Here is a 19,031-nt window from a genome sequence, read left to right on the forward strand (position 1 = left end):
ATGAGGTCCAGTGGTTCTTCTCTCCCTCTGAGGCCTGGACCAAGGCAGATGGATTGGAGGGAGGGCTCTTCCTTCTTCCAGGCTAGCCCTGATGATGCAGTTAACACCTGCATTACTTCCTCTCGTTGCTGGGGAGTGAGAGAAGAGTCAAAAGTAATCTCTTGTATCTTTTCTTTTCCCCCATTTTCCTGTCTCCAACTGGGAATGGCCGTCACATCATTTCCCATCTCTGACAGCATATAACCCTAGATTTTCTCTCCGGTGATAGGGCTTCATCATATTTACATGTACAAACTTACACCCCATATCATCCCCCAAGTCCACTATATAGTTTATGTCATTGATCTTTTCTGTCACTTGAACTGTCCCGGTCCGTGCATATTGAAGTTTGTTTCCTCTCAGTGGTCGCAGGAGTAAAACTTCATCTCCTGGCAGGAACACTCTAACTCAGGCCTTTTTATCATACCAAGTCTTCTGTCAACATTGAGCCATCTTTAAGTTTTCCCCAGCGATTCGTAAGACTTGATTTAGGGATGTCATCAGGTTTTGGACATATGACACCACATCTTCTGGCTCCCTTTCGACCGGATTTTCCCACTCGTGTCAAATAAGATCTAAAGGTCCTTTTGCTTTGCGTCCAAACATTAGCTCAAATGGACTGAATCCTAAGCTTTCTTGTGGGACTTCACAATAGGCAAATAATAGATGTTGCAACTTGAGGTCCCAGTCCCGTGGGTTTTCTTCGGTATAGGCTTTAATCATGTTGACCAATGTCCCATTAAATTTCTCTGTCAATCCATTACTCTGTGGGTGATAAGGAGACATGGTCAAATGTTTAATTCCACAGACCTCCCATAGTTTTAGTATCAACTTGGAAGTAAAAGAACTTCCCAAATCTGATATAATCTCACTAGGAAATCCTACTCTACAAAAAATGCCTATTAGAGCATTTGCTACAGTTGTCTCCATATTTCTCAAAGCCACTGCTTCTGGATATCTTGTAGCATCGTCTATCAGAGTAAGAATATATCTATTTCCTCTCTGGGTTGCCTGTAGTAACGGACCCACAATGTCTATGCCTATCCTGTGGAAAGGCTGCAAAATTACTGATAAATTTGTTACAAATAGGCAAGGTCTTGGAGAAGGAATCCTTTTAGCATCAGTTACTGTTCCAACTGCCATTTCTATGGCAACTACCGCTTAGTCTGTTCTCTGTGGCAACATACTTGTATATCTGGCTCAACTGATTTTACACAATAAGCTGATTTTATTTTTGATTTTAAGTCTTCATTAAATATTGTTGGACAATTATATCTGAGGTGACCCAATTTTCCACATTCGTAACATTTTTTTGGATTGAACTTTGACTGTTCTTTGGACCAACTGTCTTTTTTATAAGCTTCAGGGTCATATTCTCTCATTGCAACCATTTTTCTCTCAGTTTCAGGTGTTTTCTTTTGCTGCCAAGGTTGAAATTTTTTACCATTGTTATTCCTCTCTTTTGAGGTATGCCAAATTTTGGGATTTCTTTTTTCATATTCTGGAGATTTTCCCTCTGATCTTGCCATTTTCCTATCATTCTCTCTGATTAAGGACAATGTATCTATTATCTTGGCTGCTTCAGCTACGGTTTTAGGTTGTCGGTCCTGAACCAACCACCTATATTCCTGGGGAATGCCGTTATAAAACAGTTCCAAGCCTATCAGACTTTGTAACTCGTCCTTTGTTGTTAATTTAGACCCCTCAATCCAACTTTTTAATAAATAATCCAATCTGTATCCCATCTGGGTATACTTTTCATCATCTTTTCATTTAATCACATGAAATTCTCTTCTGTGGTGCTCTGGAGTTAGTCCAAATCTCTGTTTTACCATGTCCTTAAACAGATTGTAATTTTGGGCCTCATCTGACCTCATTTCTGCATAAATTTCTGTCTGACCACCACTAATTTGTGACCTCACATAGCTCATCCTTTCTTCTTCTTTTATGTTTAATTCTTCACATGTTCTCTCAAAGTTAGTAAAGAAGGACTCAATATTGTCCCCTTTATAATATCGTGGAAACTGTTTTATGTCAATTTGAGGTATTCTGTTTACCTCAGCCATCATCTGAGTTTGAGGGATTCTCTGTTCTAAACTCCTCATCCGAAGCTGATGATCCATCTCTTTCTCTCTTAAAAGCCTCTCATTTTCTTGATCTTTTATTTTGGCCATTTCAATTTCTTTTTCTCTTTCAAGTCTGGCCATTTCCAGTTTAATTTTCCAAATCTCCACACTCTCTTGAGGTTCAGAAATTACTGTGTCAACACTAACCACCATTTCTTCTCCGACTTCTTCCTCCACCATTTCTGGACCTGTTGGAGGTTTAACTGTTTTAGGAGGCTTTGTTGATAGTATTTCCTTACAATTACATCAAACTTTTACCTCAAGAAATACTCTTATTTTTCTATGCCTCAACTGAGTCAAAAGAATCCACTTGGATTTAAAGTCAGACTGGTGACTCCCTATGTTACCACAAATTTTTACCTCAGGAATCACATTTATTTAACTGGGTCTCAGCTATGCATACAGGCTCCACTTGCCCCTCAAATCAGATTAGTGATTCCTTACATTTACCACTGACGTTTACCTCAGGAATCACAAAGTGTGCTTTTTCTTGTTGTATTAGTCTCTTACCAATACCCAGTACGTTACCTCAGAGACTAGTCCTATCTAGGGTTGTCAGTTTTCAAGTGATCTCCTACAAATTATTCTTTTTGTCTTTATCTCAGAGATCACTCCTCTGACTCTAATGCCTAGATTTTAAACTGTAGGTTTTCCTTTCTTTCAGTTTAAACCTACTATCGGGTATTTGGTATTTCCACTCAGACTCCTTAACTTTAGCACACCTCCAGCTACTGGACTTTTCGTATCCTGGCGCTGCCACCAAATTATGTGACAAACAACCTTTCTATTGTGGCAGGTGCTTGGGACTTTTGTTATCCCACCACTGCCACCAATTTATGTGAGGGGCCCCAAGATACCCACCTATAATGGCCCCACACCCCAGCGTTTCTAAAGATCAGTAGTGTAGTTTGATTTCAAAACACAGGCCAAGTGGTTATTCAAACAAGAATAAAAGTTTATTTTAAAACAGAATGGAAAAGGTAACTTGGACATGAAGTTGTTACTATGCCTTTCTTGGTTATATATATACAGGTTTGTTCTTAAATCTCAATTAATAACTCAGCCACACAGGCTATAATATCCCACAGGATATTAATCAACTGAGACCCCTCTTCCAAAGTCTGGCTAACCCTGAGTCTCTCACTACAAGATTCTCAATTGGACTACTGTCCCTCTTGAGACCACTAGACCCTCTCTTGGTCTGTAAACAAAACCCCCTCTGCTAAATTATTGTTCCCTCAGGAACTCCTGGAACACAGTCCTCTCTTGGACTCTACTGTTCCCCAACTGAACACCAGCTTCATCCCTCAAGATTCCAAACCCTAACTAACACCAACTGCCAAGCAGAATCTTCAAACTCCTCAGCCAGCACCTGATTGGCTTAGGGTCTCTGGCTTCTGATTGGCTGGTTTGTGAGTCAGTTCAACACACATGCCAATCCCAAACCAGTGCTTACCTTTTTCCACTCCTATTTGGGGTGGAAACTGGCTGGATTGGGGCCGTCGCAAGTGGTTGCTATAGCCCCAATTCAGCTCTCTCAGGGGCAGCATCTTGCCACCCCTCTGAGGCTGTCTATTTCATCTCTTGGCCAATATGATATCCCATTCTCTATATCTGAACTAATATATAAATTAGCTTCTTATTTCTTTCTAAGGCCATCAGAAAGACCCATGTCAGAACCAATCAGACTACTTATGTACAGAAAAGAAACCTCATAACATAGTCATTCTTTGAAATGGAAGAATGGCAAAACACCTGGAATAGAACAAATAACTTTACAGGATCTAAAAGAGAACCACATGAAAATAATGAACAGGTGGTATTACACCCTATGGAAGCGAAATTATTTTTATAAATTATTGCAAGGGAATTGTTGGAGGTGTGATTGTAAAAAGGGAAACATCTATCATATATGGCGACGTTGCAGGGAAATTCAGAAATTTTGGAAGAAAGTACATGACTCAATACAGCAGATATTGGGAATAAAATTCCCAGTGAGTCCTAAATTGTACCTACTCAATATAACTTCAATTTTAAGCCCACAGGACGAAAGACAATATTGGAGGATTATATTATATCTTGTAACAGCAGCTAGAATTGAAATAGCAAAGTTATGGAAGTCAGATGAGACTCCAACACAGGAAAATTGGATGCAGAGAGTTAATGATTACAGGGAATTAATTTGTAGGGCTCAGAATTACGATATGGCAAAAAGAGAAGAGGAATGGAAAAAAGTGCTAATTAGCTGGGGAAAAGAATGGAACTTAAATCTGAAGCTTGTTGAGGTCTGAATTAACTGGAATTGAAGTTTGTTCTTCAAAAATTTGTTTCAATGTTTATTTTTATTTTCTGATTAATTATAGGTCAGTAGAAGAAAGTTTGAGCCTCCTGCTTAAAGTAAAGCATGATAAAGAAGGAATCGAATACTGCGAAGTTATGCATACGTTATTTTGACAATAGATAAGAACAAAAATGAATACTGATATTATCAATAAGCAATTGGGATATATTGTGTTTATACATTTTAGAGTTGTGCATAAAATTTGTGTTTAAAAGCAGGGTTCGGTTATAATATTATGAAAGTGAGCTCTTTGAAAGGCCAAGAAGACAGGGTAAGCAGAAAGTGGGTCCAAGAAAACAGAAAGATTTGTGACAGTGATGTTATGGATACTGTATTTGTATCATTTTTTTCTATTTTTATGACTCAGAAAATAATAAAGAATATATATATATATATATATAGAGAGAGAGAGAGAGAGAGAGAGAGAGAGAGACAAGGGCGGGATACATAACGCCATATAGTACGTATTGTATACGTACTAGGGTTAGGAAGGGGCGGTGCTTCCGCACCCCCCTAACCCTAGTACGTATACAATACGTACAAGATGGCGGTGCCCCTTCCACATGGGCGCCACCATCTTTACGTACTGGACGCATAGTGTCCAGACGTGTCGCGGCACCTATGACGTCGCGAATGCGCCATCGGCGCCTCGCGACGTCATAGAGGCGCCGCAAAAAGAAGCTCCGAAATGGAGCTTCTTTTTTGCTCCGCGCGGGAGCCGCACGGTTTGGCTGCTGCAGCTCCCGCACAGAGCAAATGGCACCGGCGGGGGAACGCCGCAAAGCGGCGGTTTGTATCCTGCCATAGAGGATTTGGTGGGACTCGCAGAGGCTTTTATAGCTGGGAGTGCACCCAGCTGCCGGTGGTTGGAGAAGTGAGGAGCACTCAGAGAAAGTTTAGAAGCCACAAGTTTAGAAGCCACAGCAAAGCTGAAGCAGTGAAGGTGGCAAAACCACAAATGCAAAACACCCTTTTATTTCTTAAATATTTTATGGCAAGAGCTACAAAATAAAGAGTGAAGTCAAGCCTAAAACTGAAGACATCTTCACAAGCAGTAAGAACAAGAAAACAATAAGAATAAATAAGGAAAAGAGGAGGGGAAGAGAAACTGAGGAGGCAGGAGAAGAGTGGAAGAGAAAGGGTGAAAGGGAAAAAGGGAAGGTCTTCAAAGGAGCCAAAAGATTAATCCCCCTCAAATTAGAGGGCCCTTTGAAGGAAAAAGATTACTCTGAGAACCAATGTGGATTAATTGGATTTACCTGTTTAACATACAAGCCAAATAAAAGGAATAAATTATAGGAGGAGAGAGGCAGCAGCAAACAAAGCTGAAGTGCTGCTTAAAGGGGTTGCAGGGTCTTAAAGCCTGCCCTTTCCCTCCCTCAAACATCAGCCAGCAAGAGCCAAGCCCAGAGACTGCTCCCTTCCCTCTAGGTCTTCAAACAGAGGCTGGATGGCCATCTGTCGGGGATGCTTTGATTGTAATTTCCTGCATGGCAGGGGGTTGGACTGGATGGCCCTTGTGGTCTCTTCCAACTCTAGGATTCTATGATTCTATGGGCTGCCTGAAGCAGAGGGACTTGGCACCTGGACTGGAGGGGAAAAGGCACAGAGAAAGTGATAAATGTGAAGACAAATGTGGAAGGAAAGGTGAAGGGAAAACAAACAGAGTGAGTATACAAGAGGTATTCATGGAATGCTGTAAGAAAATTTAAGAACAATTGAGATCAACTAGAAACATATTACAAAGGCAGCAACTAAGCAAGAAGAAATTAATGCCTTGTATTTTGATTTTTTTGAACTGTGGTTTAATGCTTAAATTTGTGACTGAACTTGAAGGAACATAACGCCTGAATTAATTAAAAATAAATAAATAAAAGAGATACATAATGGCTACCTCAAGAACCTTCACAGCAACTAGCCAAGCACAAAAACAGACAGAGAGAAGGCAATCCTTCAACCAAACAATATTATTAAAAGAAATGAGAAAAATGCAGATAAAAATGCAAATGGAATTAGTAATCAATCTCGAGATAGCCATATGGCCTGCCATACAGATCTTGAGAGACTTCCGGAATGGCCACCAGTCACAGCTCTGGAAATTAAAAATCTGATTGCCAGACTTAAATCAGGAAAAGCTCCCGGCAGTGATAATATTCCTGCTGAAGTGTTTAAAACCAACTTGGACTGGTGGATCCCTGTACTTGCTGCCTTATTTACCAGTATAGACCAAACAACCTGCATCCCAGAGGAATGGGGTCTTGCCATCATTGTGCCTATTTTCAAGAAAGGTGATCAGAATGATCCTGGAAACTATAGACCCATTAGTCTGTTAACTGTCATTAGCAAGCTTTATGCACTACATCTCTTAGAAAAGCTGCAAACCTGGCTTATAGAAGAGGATATTATCAGAGATGAGCAGTCTGGATTTAGAAATAATCGCTCCACTGCTGATCATGCCTTAGTTCTTCAACACCTCTCTGAGAAATATGTATCGTCTGCTAGGGTTTCCTTGTTCACTGCTTTTGTTGACCTTAAACCTGCATTTGATTCTATTCCCAGAAATAAGTTATGGACCAAATTTGAAGCCACAAATATTGACAGACGTTTGTTAACCCTTGTTCGTAGATTACATGAGAATTCCTCTTTAGCCGTTAGATGTAATATTCATGGAAATATAACAAGATCCATCTCTACATCTAACGGTGTAAGACAAGGCTGTGTGTTAGCCCTGACTCTTTTCAATTTTTATATAAACTCTGTAATTACGACTCTTTCAGCTGTACCATCGCACCATCCAACCTTGTCAAACAGACCTGTGTCAGTGTTAGCTTATGCTGATGATATTGTTCTCATGTCACTTACTAGGGTAGGCCTTCACAGACTCTTGAAAGCCCTTGTAGACTGTTGTGAAAATGATTCTTTAATAATTAACTATAGTAAGACCAAAGTTATAGTTTTTTCAAAAAGGCGTATATGTCATGAATGTTCAATAAATAACAACTATATTGAACAAGTGACATTTTATAAATATTTGGGCATAGTCTTCCACGAAAAGGGATCTGCAAATCTTCACCAAAAGACTGCAGTAATGAATGTCCAGAGAAGTATCAAGGCGCTTTGTTCTTTCTATTTCAATAAGGATGGTCAATATGTTCCTGCTGAGGTTTTTGTTGATGGAATCCTATCCCAACATTTATATGGCTCAGAGATCTGTTCTTTCAATAATTTTGTCCCTTTTGAGACTGTACAGACCAAATTCCTAAGGTCTATACTTGGCATACCAAATTGTGTGCCAAACGCTTCCCTTTGGTTGGAAGCTGGTTTATTATCAGTTGAGGCACTCATGTGGATCCGTAAATTCAATTTTTGGTTAAAATTGCTCTTTATACCAGTCGGCTTGGCACCATTAAACTTAACAGACCTTTTTACTTCTACCTGGAAGAAATCTTTAGCCATGAAGCTGTCCTCTATTGGGCTATCATTATCATTTATATCTTCACTAGCTTACAACAAGGCAAAAATTACTATCACACAGAGAATTAAAGATATTGACTTGCAAAGTCATAGAAGTCATTCACCATTAACATTTTGTTATTGGGGAATCTGGGGAAACTGGAAAATGTGCTAGATATTTTGAATATTTGACCATCCCTAAGCAAAGAAGGGCCTTTATGTTGGGAAGATTAAATATTCTGCCATCAGCAGTTCTGGAGGGAAGGTACAATAAGGTACCCTACCATTGTCGTTTTTGTCCCTGTGGCCTTGAGGAGATTGAGTCAATTAGTCACGTTCTTCTTAGTTGCCCGCTCTATATAGAGACCGGTGCATTTTATATAACTCCTATTGTCAAGCAATTACCCGGAAGGGAGAATAAATTTTATATTAAATATTTTTAGCAGGCCATAATGAAGATGTAACTAGCAGAGTCGCTAAATTCCTTGCAGCTGCTATCACCCTTCGGAGAGGCTATTTAAAACAGATTCAGTGAACTCTGGAAGTCTAATTATGGCTGATATTGTCATTGCAGACACCATGTAATATGCTGTTATGTAATTTTTTATATACTGCTCTATTATTTTTATCAATTTCTGTTATTGATATGCAGACTATGCTAAAGAGATTCTTTGAAATATTTTTATAACCTTTTAAAACACCCTGCAAGTTGACACATGTTAGAGTTTTTATGACTGTATTGTATTATTGTATTGTATTTTATCGCTGTGCTGGCTGTGTGCTGTAATAAATGAATGAGAACAATGGAATTAGAGCAAAATATGAAGAAGGAAATTAAAATGTTACGGACAGATATAAAACAAGACTTAAGGTCTGAACTGACAGATATAAGAGAATCTTTAGAAGACCTGACAAAAGACATGGCAAATACTAAACAAACTATCCACTTAATACCTTGCAAGCCAAGTTATTTTCAACTCCCTACATTGGTTCTTCCATAAATCCTTCGGAAATGCTTGAGCATTACTATAAAAAATGGCTAATGCTTCTTTGTCAAAACAGACAATTCCACCAGCTTTTGATCTTGGGTTTTTGATCTTGGCCTGAGAGGGAGCGATCAGGCAGACCCAGCAACATCAGGGACTGTCTGAAGGAAGAGGCCCCTCCCTCCTTGACTGTCATCTTGGCCTGAGAGGGAGCGATCAGGCAGACCCAGAAACATCAGGGACTGCCTGAAGGAAGAGGCCCCTCCCACTTTCAACTGTCATCTTGGCCTGAGAGGGAGCGATCAGGCAGACCCAGCAACATCAGGGACTGCCTGAAGGAAGAGGCTCCTCCCTCTTTCAACTGTCATCTTGAAACGGTAGTACACGCTCTGGTAACCTCTCGTTTGGACTTCTGCAATGCGCTCTACATGGGGCAGCCCTTGTACCATACCCGGAAGCTACAACTAGTGCAGAATATGACAGCCAGGCTGGTTACTGGTATACCCAGAGCCAGCCACATAACACCAGTGCTTAAAGATCTGCACTGGCTGCCTATTCGCTTCCAGGCGCAATACAAGGTGCTGGTTATTACCTATAAAGCCCTAAATGGCTTGGGCCCAGGATACCTTGAGGACCGCCTCTCCCCATACAATCCGCCCCGCACTCTCAGAACATCTGGGCAGCAGTTATTGAGGGTTCCAGGGGCCAGGTTAGCCTCCACATCTAGGAGAGCTTTCACCATCTCGGCCCCGACCCTCTGGAATTCTCTGCCCATTGAGCTCCGCTCGGCCACCTCCCTGGCCTAGTTTTAAAAGGGGCTTAAGACTTTTCTGTTCAAATCAGCATTCTCTGACACAGGCCCCAATTAGTTCTCCCCCCCCCCCCCTCCCTATGTCAGCAGTGGCAAGCTGGCTAGATTGTTTTAATGTAGATTGTTTTAATGTAGTTGTAAATTTTAATGTAATTGTAATGATTGCTTTTCTGTTGATGTTTTATAATGTTGTACACCGCCCTGATTATATAGAAGGGCGGTATAGAAATAAAATTTTTATTATTTATTTATTATTAAAGTCTGTTGGTTGGTTGCAGAAAGGCAGACCCCAATATAAGCAATGACAAAATTTTGAAGGGTATAAATCTCTTTTCACTGTGATGAGGCAAACTGGGAGAATCTGTATTCCTAAACTCAAATGCAGATTTCACTTTGTCTCTATTCCAATCAAAACTGTGATTTCTGCAGTACTCTGAAAAAGACGATCACCTTTTACTGAGTTTCTAAAAAGCTCTGTTACTTTTACAGTAAAATTCTCCTGATGGACTGAGAAAATTTATAAAATGCCTGTGATCTCCATGATGATCAAATGTGTATGATCATTGTTATAACTGTACCTTAAGAGGTATTAGTAACCATTTCAAACATTTACTCCTCTATAAATTAGAAATGGTGTCTGAAATGTGTATATACACGTGCTCAACATATTAATGGCAGCATTATTCTTCTCATCACACATTTTCCAATATGACCTTTCTTGTAACACTGCAGAAGTGATGGAAACAAACAATCTGTGTTAATGCTATTTTTGTTTGTTTGGCTGTTGCTTTAATCAGTCTCAGAATCTCTCCTGATCACTCAGTTTAATCTCTCCTTTTGTTGCTCAGACATTTAATGGTGTCACGATATAACTGCACAAAGTCTTCTTGAACATTTCCTTTTTGTAAAATGGCATTGCTCCCTATCTCACAGTTTTGCTCTTCTACTCTCTTTCCACAGAATAACCCAGAATAATCCCTTCTCAATACCAGTTTGCATCTCACTCCAGACTGCTTGTCCCATGAAAACACAAGGGTATCAATGGATCCTACAGAATAGAGTAAGCTGTGATGGAGCAGGGAAGCTATTCAAAAATGGAGTACTGATCCTTTCTGAAAGTGGAGCTTTGTTCACAGAAACTCTCTCCATTCATTTCTCTTTCTCACAGATCTCTTAATCTGGGTAGATCAGGCTCTAGCCTCATGTGTCCACCAAAAGCTGAATTTAACCCTCCTAAAGTTTGGGATAGTATTTGCAGAAATGATATTTCAGTCACTCAGAAAACCAGAAAGTATACTGTCATGCAATTTGTTTTGAGTGGGTCTCTACAAAATCTCATACTCATGGGAGGACTTTTGAAATACAAAATATTTATGAGTATTGATAGTGAAAGTACACATTTTTAAGCAAACAAAGCTAGTTCACATTTCCTGGATTACTTTACCTATTGGAATAGAGTGATCCTTTAGACTGCACTGTTCTCAGAATTTTATGATATTATTTTACATTCCAATTGTGACAAAAGTATACATTTAGAAAAGGTTGTATTTAAAAAGGGCATTGACTAGGAATAAGGGAACCAACAATACATATATTGGTAAAGTGTGTATATTAGAAAAAGATGCTTGCCCATCAGAGAATAAGCATATGAAAAGGTAAATTTCTATGTCTCTCTGTGTACATTTAAATGCAAATGAATGTGGAAATTAGCCCAAACAGATTAATGATTGAATACTTGCAAAACTGACACAGAGCAGACAGACTGAATGATCCACCCTAATTTTTGATCTGTGAATTCAGATTATAATTATATTGGTAACTGTAGAAAGATTCAGAGTCTCTGTCTTTCACTCTGTGTGTGTGTGTGTGTATGCATGCGCATGCACATACACCTAAAGCACAGACACATGGTTGTCTGTTACCATAAAGAGGAATATGCTGATATGCAGTCATCCCTCCATATTTGTGGCTTTGATATTTCCAGATTTGATTATTCATGGATTTCATTAATATGTTCTCTCTAGGACTGTCTAGGTCCTCCAGTGCAACTCTGTGGTGAACTTTAACTAAAAGTTGCACTGAAAGACCATTTGTAGCTACTCCAGTGCCATTCTATGGTCAGTGTATGTTGGACATTGACCACAGAGTTGCACTGGAGGACCTAGAGATTTCTAGAGAGGTGTCCTCAGGTAAAAACAGTGTTTTTGTTATTTGCGGTTTTCCCATATTCACGGGGGTCTTGTTCCCCTAACCCTAGCGAATATGGAGGGACAACTGTATTTTTCTGCAAGTATCTGGCTGCATGCATAGCTTGGAAATGTTAGAAATATCATTATTGTTATTTACAAATTCTGGCTATTTACATAAATGTAAAGATTCAGATTAAGTATCTGTTAAAAAGAAAAGTTGAACACCTTATGCCAAAGGTGTGATAGATAGTTTCTCTTTTCTGCTTTGATATATGATTTTTGATGCACGACAATGCTCTTTTTATGTGTGGGATCTATATATTTTCAGATTGTTTACTGTAAACAAAGGAGGTGACTTTATTATCTTGTATATTTAGGAAGCACAGAGAGGTTTATAACTGGAAAAGAACATATACTCTGCTTAACAGTATTGTATTGGATCAATTCGAGTCCGATAACATGGACAAGCTCCTTGGAAAGGTGAAAAAGATGACTTGCTCTCGCGATCCTTGCCCTTCCGGACTACCTGTCTAGGGAGGTGAAGCCACAAAGATGTTATTAAAATCTATAATTAACACTTCCTTCAGGGAAGGCTATTTTCCATCACGTTTAAAAACAGCTTTGGTTAAACTACTATTAAAAAGGCCTTCCCTTGATCGCCTGGACAGAAATAATTATCGGCCATTTTCGCTTTTGCCATTCTTGGGCAAAGTGATCGAGAGAGTGGTCACCATTCAACTCCAAGCAGTCTTGGAGGAAAGTGATGATCTAGATCCATTTCAAACCGGATTTAGGACAGGATACCATGAGACTGCCATGGTCACCTTAGTCGATGATCTCCGTCTGGGCATTGTCAGGGGAAGTGTGATCTTGTTGGTGCACTTGGACCTCTCAGCGGCCTTTGATACCATCAACCATGGTATCCTTCTGGAATGCCTGGGAGAGTTGGGAATCGTGGGCACTGCATTGCAGCGGTTCCATTCCAACCTCTCAAGATTCCAGATGGAATCTACCTCTCAGATTCCAGATGGTGCTGCTGGGGGACAGCTACGAAAGAACTAAAATCTGGCATCCCCCAGGGCGCCATTCTGTCTCCCATGTTTAACATTTACATGAAGCCGCTGGGTGAGATCATCTGCAGACATGGGGTAGGGTGTTATCAGTATGCTGATGACACCCAGATATGTTTCGCTATGTCTCGGACTGCTTCAGTGACTAAGAAAGGCATCTCTCCTCTGAATGAATGTCTTAAGTCGGTAATGGACTGGATGAGGGAAAACAGACTCAAGTTGAATCCTAGTAAGATGGAGGTACTCGCCATAGGGAACCCGAATCCAAGTTTGGAGATATGTCAGCCAGTCCTGGATGGGTCACACTTCTCCTAAAGGATTGTGTTTGCAGCCTGGGGGTACTCCTGAATTTGTCACTCCAGCTGTCATCACAGATAGATGTGATGACCAAGGGTGCCTGTTATCAGCTTCGGTTGATACACCAGCTGCAACCCTACCTGGAGCCGGGGGATCTAGAAATGGTGGTACACGTGCTGATAACCTCTTGTCTCAGTTTCTGCAAGAACTACATGGGGCTTCAGTTGCCAAGTTTGGAAGCTTCAACTGGTGCAAAATATGGTAGCCAGGTTGCTTGCTGGTAAATCCAGATTGGACCATATAACACCTATCTTAAAATCTCTCCACTAGGTGCCAATTAGCTTCCAGGCATGGTACAAGGTGTTGCTTATTACCTTTAAGGTCCTACATGGCTTGGGTTCAGCTTACTTGCAGGAGCTCCTCCTTCCATACAATCCACCCCACACAATCAGGTCCTCTGAGAAGAACCTACTGCAGCCAAATAAGACCAAGCTGTGTGCTGTGTCCAAGAGGACCTTTTCATCAGCCACTCCAAAACTATGGAATGATCTGTTGGAGGAGATCCATCAGATTATCACCCTTGATGCCTTCAAGAAGGCAGGCAAGACAGATCTCTTCTGGCAGGCCTTCCCTGACTGAATGGCCTCCTAAAATAAAAGATATCCCTGTCTGCCCATAGCTATTTTTTACTATCTGCCTATCTTTTAACTGTTTTAATTAATTTTAATATGAATTTGTAATTTGATTGTTTTTTCTTGAATTTGTAATTAAATGTTATTTTTTATGTTGGTTATGGGTTGAGGACTGTGAATATTTTATGATTTATTGTAGTTGGATTTTTACTATTTTTATTGTTACCTGCCTCAATCCATAGGGAGAGTCAGGCTAAAAATAAATATTCTTATTCTTATTCTCTACCATGTATCCACTATGAGACCTTTCACCTAGGAGAGGCTAAGCTGGGGTCATCAAGTGCATCCACAGCTGGGAGTGTACACTCTTACCTCGGGTTACGAAAATAATCCGTTCCGCCGCCATTTTCGTAACCCGGAAGTCTTCGTAAGCCGAGAAAGCCATAGGCGCTAATGGAGGGAAGCCGCGATTTGGTGCGAAATAGCGCCGAAAAGCACCAAAAGGTTATTCGTAACCCGGAATAACCTTCGTAACCCGGAAATATTTTTTTTTTTTTTCGTAACCCGAAAAGTTCGTATCCCGGCGCATTCGTAACCCGAGGTAAGAGTGTACTTGATCCCAGAGGAGGGATGATATCCTGCTGACTTTCATTCTGAAGGCTTCGTTATACTGGAGCCACACAGAGCCTGTAGAATCTGCACAAGCTCTGTGGATGATATCCATATAGCGAATCAGGGAGTAAGCTCTGGCAGGGTGAATCCACATAATGACCCCCACATAAATAAACATGCCAGAAATTCAGTTGTGCCAATTCCTATCAACTTTCCTTTTGCAGATTTTATCTCTCTCTTTTTCATCCATGCTTTCCCAGTCTTTCTTTTCAACCTCTCTATATAATAGTGAAAAAAATCCACATATTTACCTTTTAAATTTTTTCTATGGTGACAGGGGTCAGATGTTTACCCAGTATTGAGTGTAGACCTCCTTCTGAAATGGCAGGATATGCTGTGGTACCAGAAACCAGAGGGAGAGGCAGGCCTCCAGAATTTAGAAGAGGAGTGGACATTGGAACAATGACATTAGACTGCACTGCCATAGCTGGGGAGTGGTTGCTTGGGACGGCAGGGGGGTTAATTGATAGAGAAGTGCTAAGCGCTGGCTGTGAGCTAATGGGGGTGGGGACACGTGAAAGGGGCTGTAAGTGGTCAACAGTCAGGGGGTGGCTTCTGGAAGGCTGGTTCCAAGTAGAACTCCACATGACCCACAGCCAAGCCTGTCCCCAGTTGCCATAATATGCCTGTGCAGAGGAATAATATGGCGGTGTGCATATACTGGAAGGTCTTACTGCAGCTGGTGGCACTGATGTGGGCAGTGCAGTCATGGTTGTAGAGAATGGTGAAGGTTCAGGGTTAGCAGGCAGCTGAATGGCCTCCTTTTATACTACCACATATCAAGATTGCTTATGATATGCTCTACCCAAGGCTTCTAGATGAGAGAGAACCATAGAGTTAAACATATCATCTACCTTATTAACCTCATGATGCTTAGATTTCAGCAAACCCACATGTAGTTTCTTAAGCTTGTCAAGTTTTGACAGCATGGCAGCCCTGGCCATCATGTCGCTTTATCACTAGATGAATCAGAGGACACTGTCAGTAGTCTCTTCATGGTTGTCTTGTTAGTTGGGGCCTTTCCTTTGGCCTTTTCAGCCCCTTCTTTAGGTGGCATCATCCTGTGACTAAAGAAAAAAATAATGCCACTTGAATATAGGAAAAAAGGCAATGTTGTTGTTGTTGTCCTATTGACTTGGTCTGCCCCTTTCACGTGCCCAGGCTCAGCCCATGAGGCCATGCCTTGATTAAGGACCCTGGCCTCAATTCCTGAGGGGTCTCAAAGACGCACCCTCCCTTAAAGTGGCAATCCACTTTGTTTGGGTGTGGAATTTCAGAGGAAGGAATTGACAAATTCATAGTCTAAGAAGACACTATGAAATTCACAAGTTTGCTATGAATCAACAAACAACCTGATGGTAGATGCACACACATGTACTGTATTCAATTGTATTTTAATTGCTTTTTAATAGTGTTAACTCCATGTTATAAATTATTGTTATTGTTATTTATAGTTTAGTTCTGCTTTAATGTTGCGCTTTTGCATGTTTTAACTATATTATATTTCATAAATTGTAAGCTGCTTTGAGTCTTCAAGTCCTTGTCTCGGAGAAAAGGGAGAATATAAAGAGGAGGAGGAAGAGCAAGAGAAGGAGGAGAGAAAAGAAGCAAAACAGCAACAAAAGCAACATACTAGTGTTGAAAGTCATCCTTTTTCTTTTGAGAAAAGGACAATACTTTGTGTAAGGAAGCTCCAGTCTCAGTACTTAAATGAATATAAATGGTAGCGCCCATACCTTTGGGATTTTTCAAATTACTCCAAAAACTCAAGTAATTGTTTTTCCAATATAAACTGCATTCAGAATTATAATGAACTTTCCCCATATTTTGGCTGTTTCTATGTGCTTTGTGCAATGTTTTGTTCACATATGTGGCATAGGACAATTCCCCATGCTCATTCCTCTACCTTATTAAATTTACAGACTTCTCATATAAGCTCTGTTGTTTAATTTACAGCAAAAAATATTCCTCAATAGTGTATGGATGAGGGCAGAAATCTTTCCTCATTTACTTGCTTTAATCAGTGCTTTGAGATAAAGTTTCATGTCTAGTAACTGCAGTATATAAAGTGCCTTTTTCCAGGGCTGAAAATCATGACAACCTTCAGATGCAGCCCTAACCATTAGCTATTCTGGCTATTTTTGCTGTGAGCTTTTCAGCCCACAATATCTGGTAATCTGCATGATTCCCACCTTTGTTTTAAAACAAACATAGGGCTTACTCCTTCTCTTTCCCAAAGGAAAATAAAAGGAGCATGGTCATAACATTCCTCTCAAAAACAACAAATCACATTGCACTTCATGAAGAAGTGCATCAAAGATGCTGTGTTAAACAACATTAACTCATAGCAATTTCTGACTTTTTTTAAAAAAAACATATTGTTTCTTATTGAAGGAAGTTATGCCATAGAGCCACCTTAATTACAGTCTGAAAATTAGCTGAGCATCTTGTGAAAAATCACTCTACTAATGTGATGATGATATAAAAGACTGAATTGAAATTGCCCTCTGTCTTGACTACACTTGACTTTCTGTTTAACTGCAGGCTCCCCATGCCTTTGGTCAACTCACTTTCTGATGGCTCACTCTTTCAGCATTTATAAATTACAGACAAGTTCCATTAATTTGATGAGGGATCATTAATTTGATGAGGGATTTGCCATTTCTTCATGCCTATAAGGCTCTCTTGGGTCCATGCACACATGTGGTCCCAAGGCTTGTCTATGGAAAGAGTGTACCTCACCTTGAATTAATGGAACTTATCTGTGTAATTTGCAAGTGTGGAAATAGCAATTGCTTGTTCTTCTTTCTATTAAGGCTAGTTTTGAACTTCTTACATTCATGCACACAGGGTTTGCAAAGCAAGATGAAAGGAAGGAAAAGTGCTAAGCTGACTATGGAATCTCCCTTGCAATAGAATGAGTGCTGCTTGGGACCTGACCTCCTCATTCACTTTACTAAGCATTATCATTTTCTAGTGAGTTCTGCCTTCTCATTATATGGTCAAATTTTACTTTATGTGGTCGTGTGTGTGTGTGTGTGTGGTGTTATTTAGCTTTTCCATGCATACAAAAGTGATATATAATGTGTTATATTTTCAGGGGCCAAAATGCATCTGTAAGCTTTAAAAAAAAATCCTGGGCTCCACTTTTCAACCAATTCTACTTTCTGACAATCTTTCAGTCCCTATCTTATTAGATAAGTGGGGCGTTCATGTAACATAATATCATTGAATAAACATCTGACATACCATTTAGTGTGTATGACCTACAGCATTGTATAGTGCTTGCATTTAAAAGGCATGGGACAATTTTGATATAGCTGAGTATGTTTCTAAATGAATTTTGCTGCATTTTTTTAAAAAAATATTTCATATTCTTTCTTGATCTGGAACTAAGTGAGTAACTGAACAGTATCACAGTATACTGATTTTCCATGTCAATTATATTCCATAGCTCTTTCCAAAGATGAAGCTATAAGGACTGCTGCAATGCTACAAAGTTTGCATTTAAGACATTTTACAAAAATAGGTCTATAATGCTGCATGCTATTCTGAAAATATGAAAGACTTGAATCGCAAAGGAAAACTACATAAAGCTGCATAATGAATGCAGTGTGCAGCTGATGGAAATATACTACTGAAATTATTAAGCACTCTGGTAAGTGAGTGAAATATTATCTCCTTGGCATTCATGCTTTCATTTCAGTTGCTTGAGGTTTATAAAGCACTTGCAAACAAGTTACAGTATGCAAAGTATAATGGAGTTGGTTTCAATGCTTTCTGCAGCTCTGGGTTTTATAAGTTTTTTATGGTTTCATGATTGATATTTTCACACTGTGATTGGCTTAGGAAGCCCTGTAGCAGTCTGGCAAAGGATAAACTATGACTGTCTGCCCATTAGAAGAGAAGAGCAAGCCTCTTTCTTCATTGAAATGAGAAAAGAGCTGATGCCATAAAAGACATCTTCATGTTTAATATTTCAATAAAACTAAGTTCAGCAAAACATATCTATTTTTTTCTTCCCATATGGCACAGCGTCCAATTATGATTCAAATAGGCTCATATACACAGGGTCAAGTGTCACATGTACACCATAATAAATACTAAAGAGTATCATGGTCTAATGGAAACCTTAAATTGGAGAATATGCTATTCAAAGTGGAGTGAATCTCATCACTTGTTCAGTAGAAACATGAAGATTCAGAACAGTACTGAAATTACACATTCACTCTCACTCTCATTCTTAATGAACATATATAATACATTGGGCAAGATCTGGGACTGCTTCTGATGGAGCTGTTGAAAATAATTGTTTAAAGTTTGCCAAAGGAAAAGATTTTGGAGGGATGTCACACAGGCCTTGAGGAAAGAACCTCATGCACTCAAGTCTGTGTGTATGCCTTCAAGTCACCTGT

At 39.8% G+C, this 19,031-nt stretch overlaps 1 protein-coding gene across 1 annotated transcript; it reads right to left on the reverse strand.

Annotated features, from left to right (window-relative positions):
* Positions 1–603: 603 nt before the first annotated feature.
* Positions 604–2,372, reverse strand: LOC149314597 (uncharacterized). Its single transcript, XM_089523117.1, has 3 exons — positions 1,872–2,372; positions 1,227–1,721; positions 604–804 (listed from the first exon to the last, which is right to left on the reverse strand). Exons 1-3 carry the CDS (start codon positions 2,343–2,345, stop codon positions 604–606), a joined length of 1,170 nt encoding a protein of 389 aa, XP_089379243.1. The 5' UTR covers positions 2,346–2,372.
* Between the last annotated feature and the right edge of the window lie 16,659 nt (positions 2,373–19,031).

Source organism: Sceloporus occidentalis, unplaced genomic scaffold, assembly GCF_023333645.1.
Source record: "Sceloporus occidentalis isolate IW3139 unplaced genomic scaffold, rSceOcc1.0.p SCAF_4, whole genome shotgun sequence".
Classification (NCBI taxonomy): domain Eukaryota; kingdom Metazoa; phylum Chordata; class Lepidosauria; order Squamata; family Phrynosomatidae; genus Sceloporus; species Sceloporus occidentalis.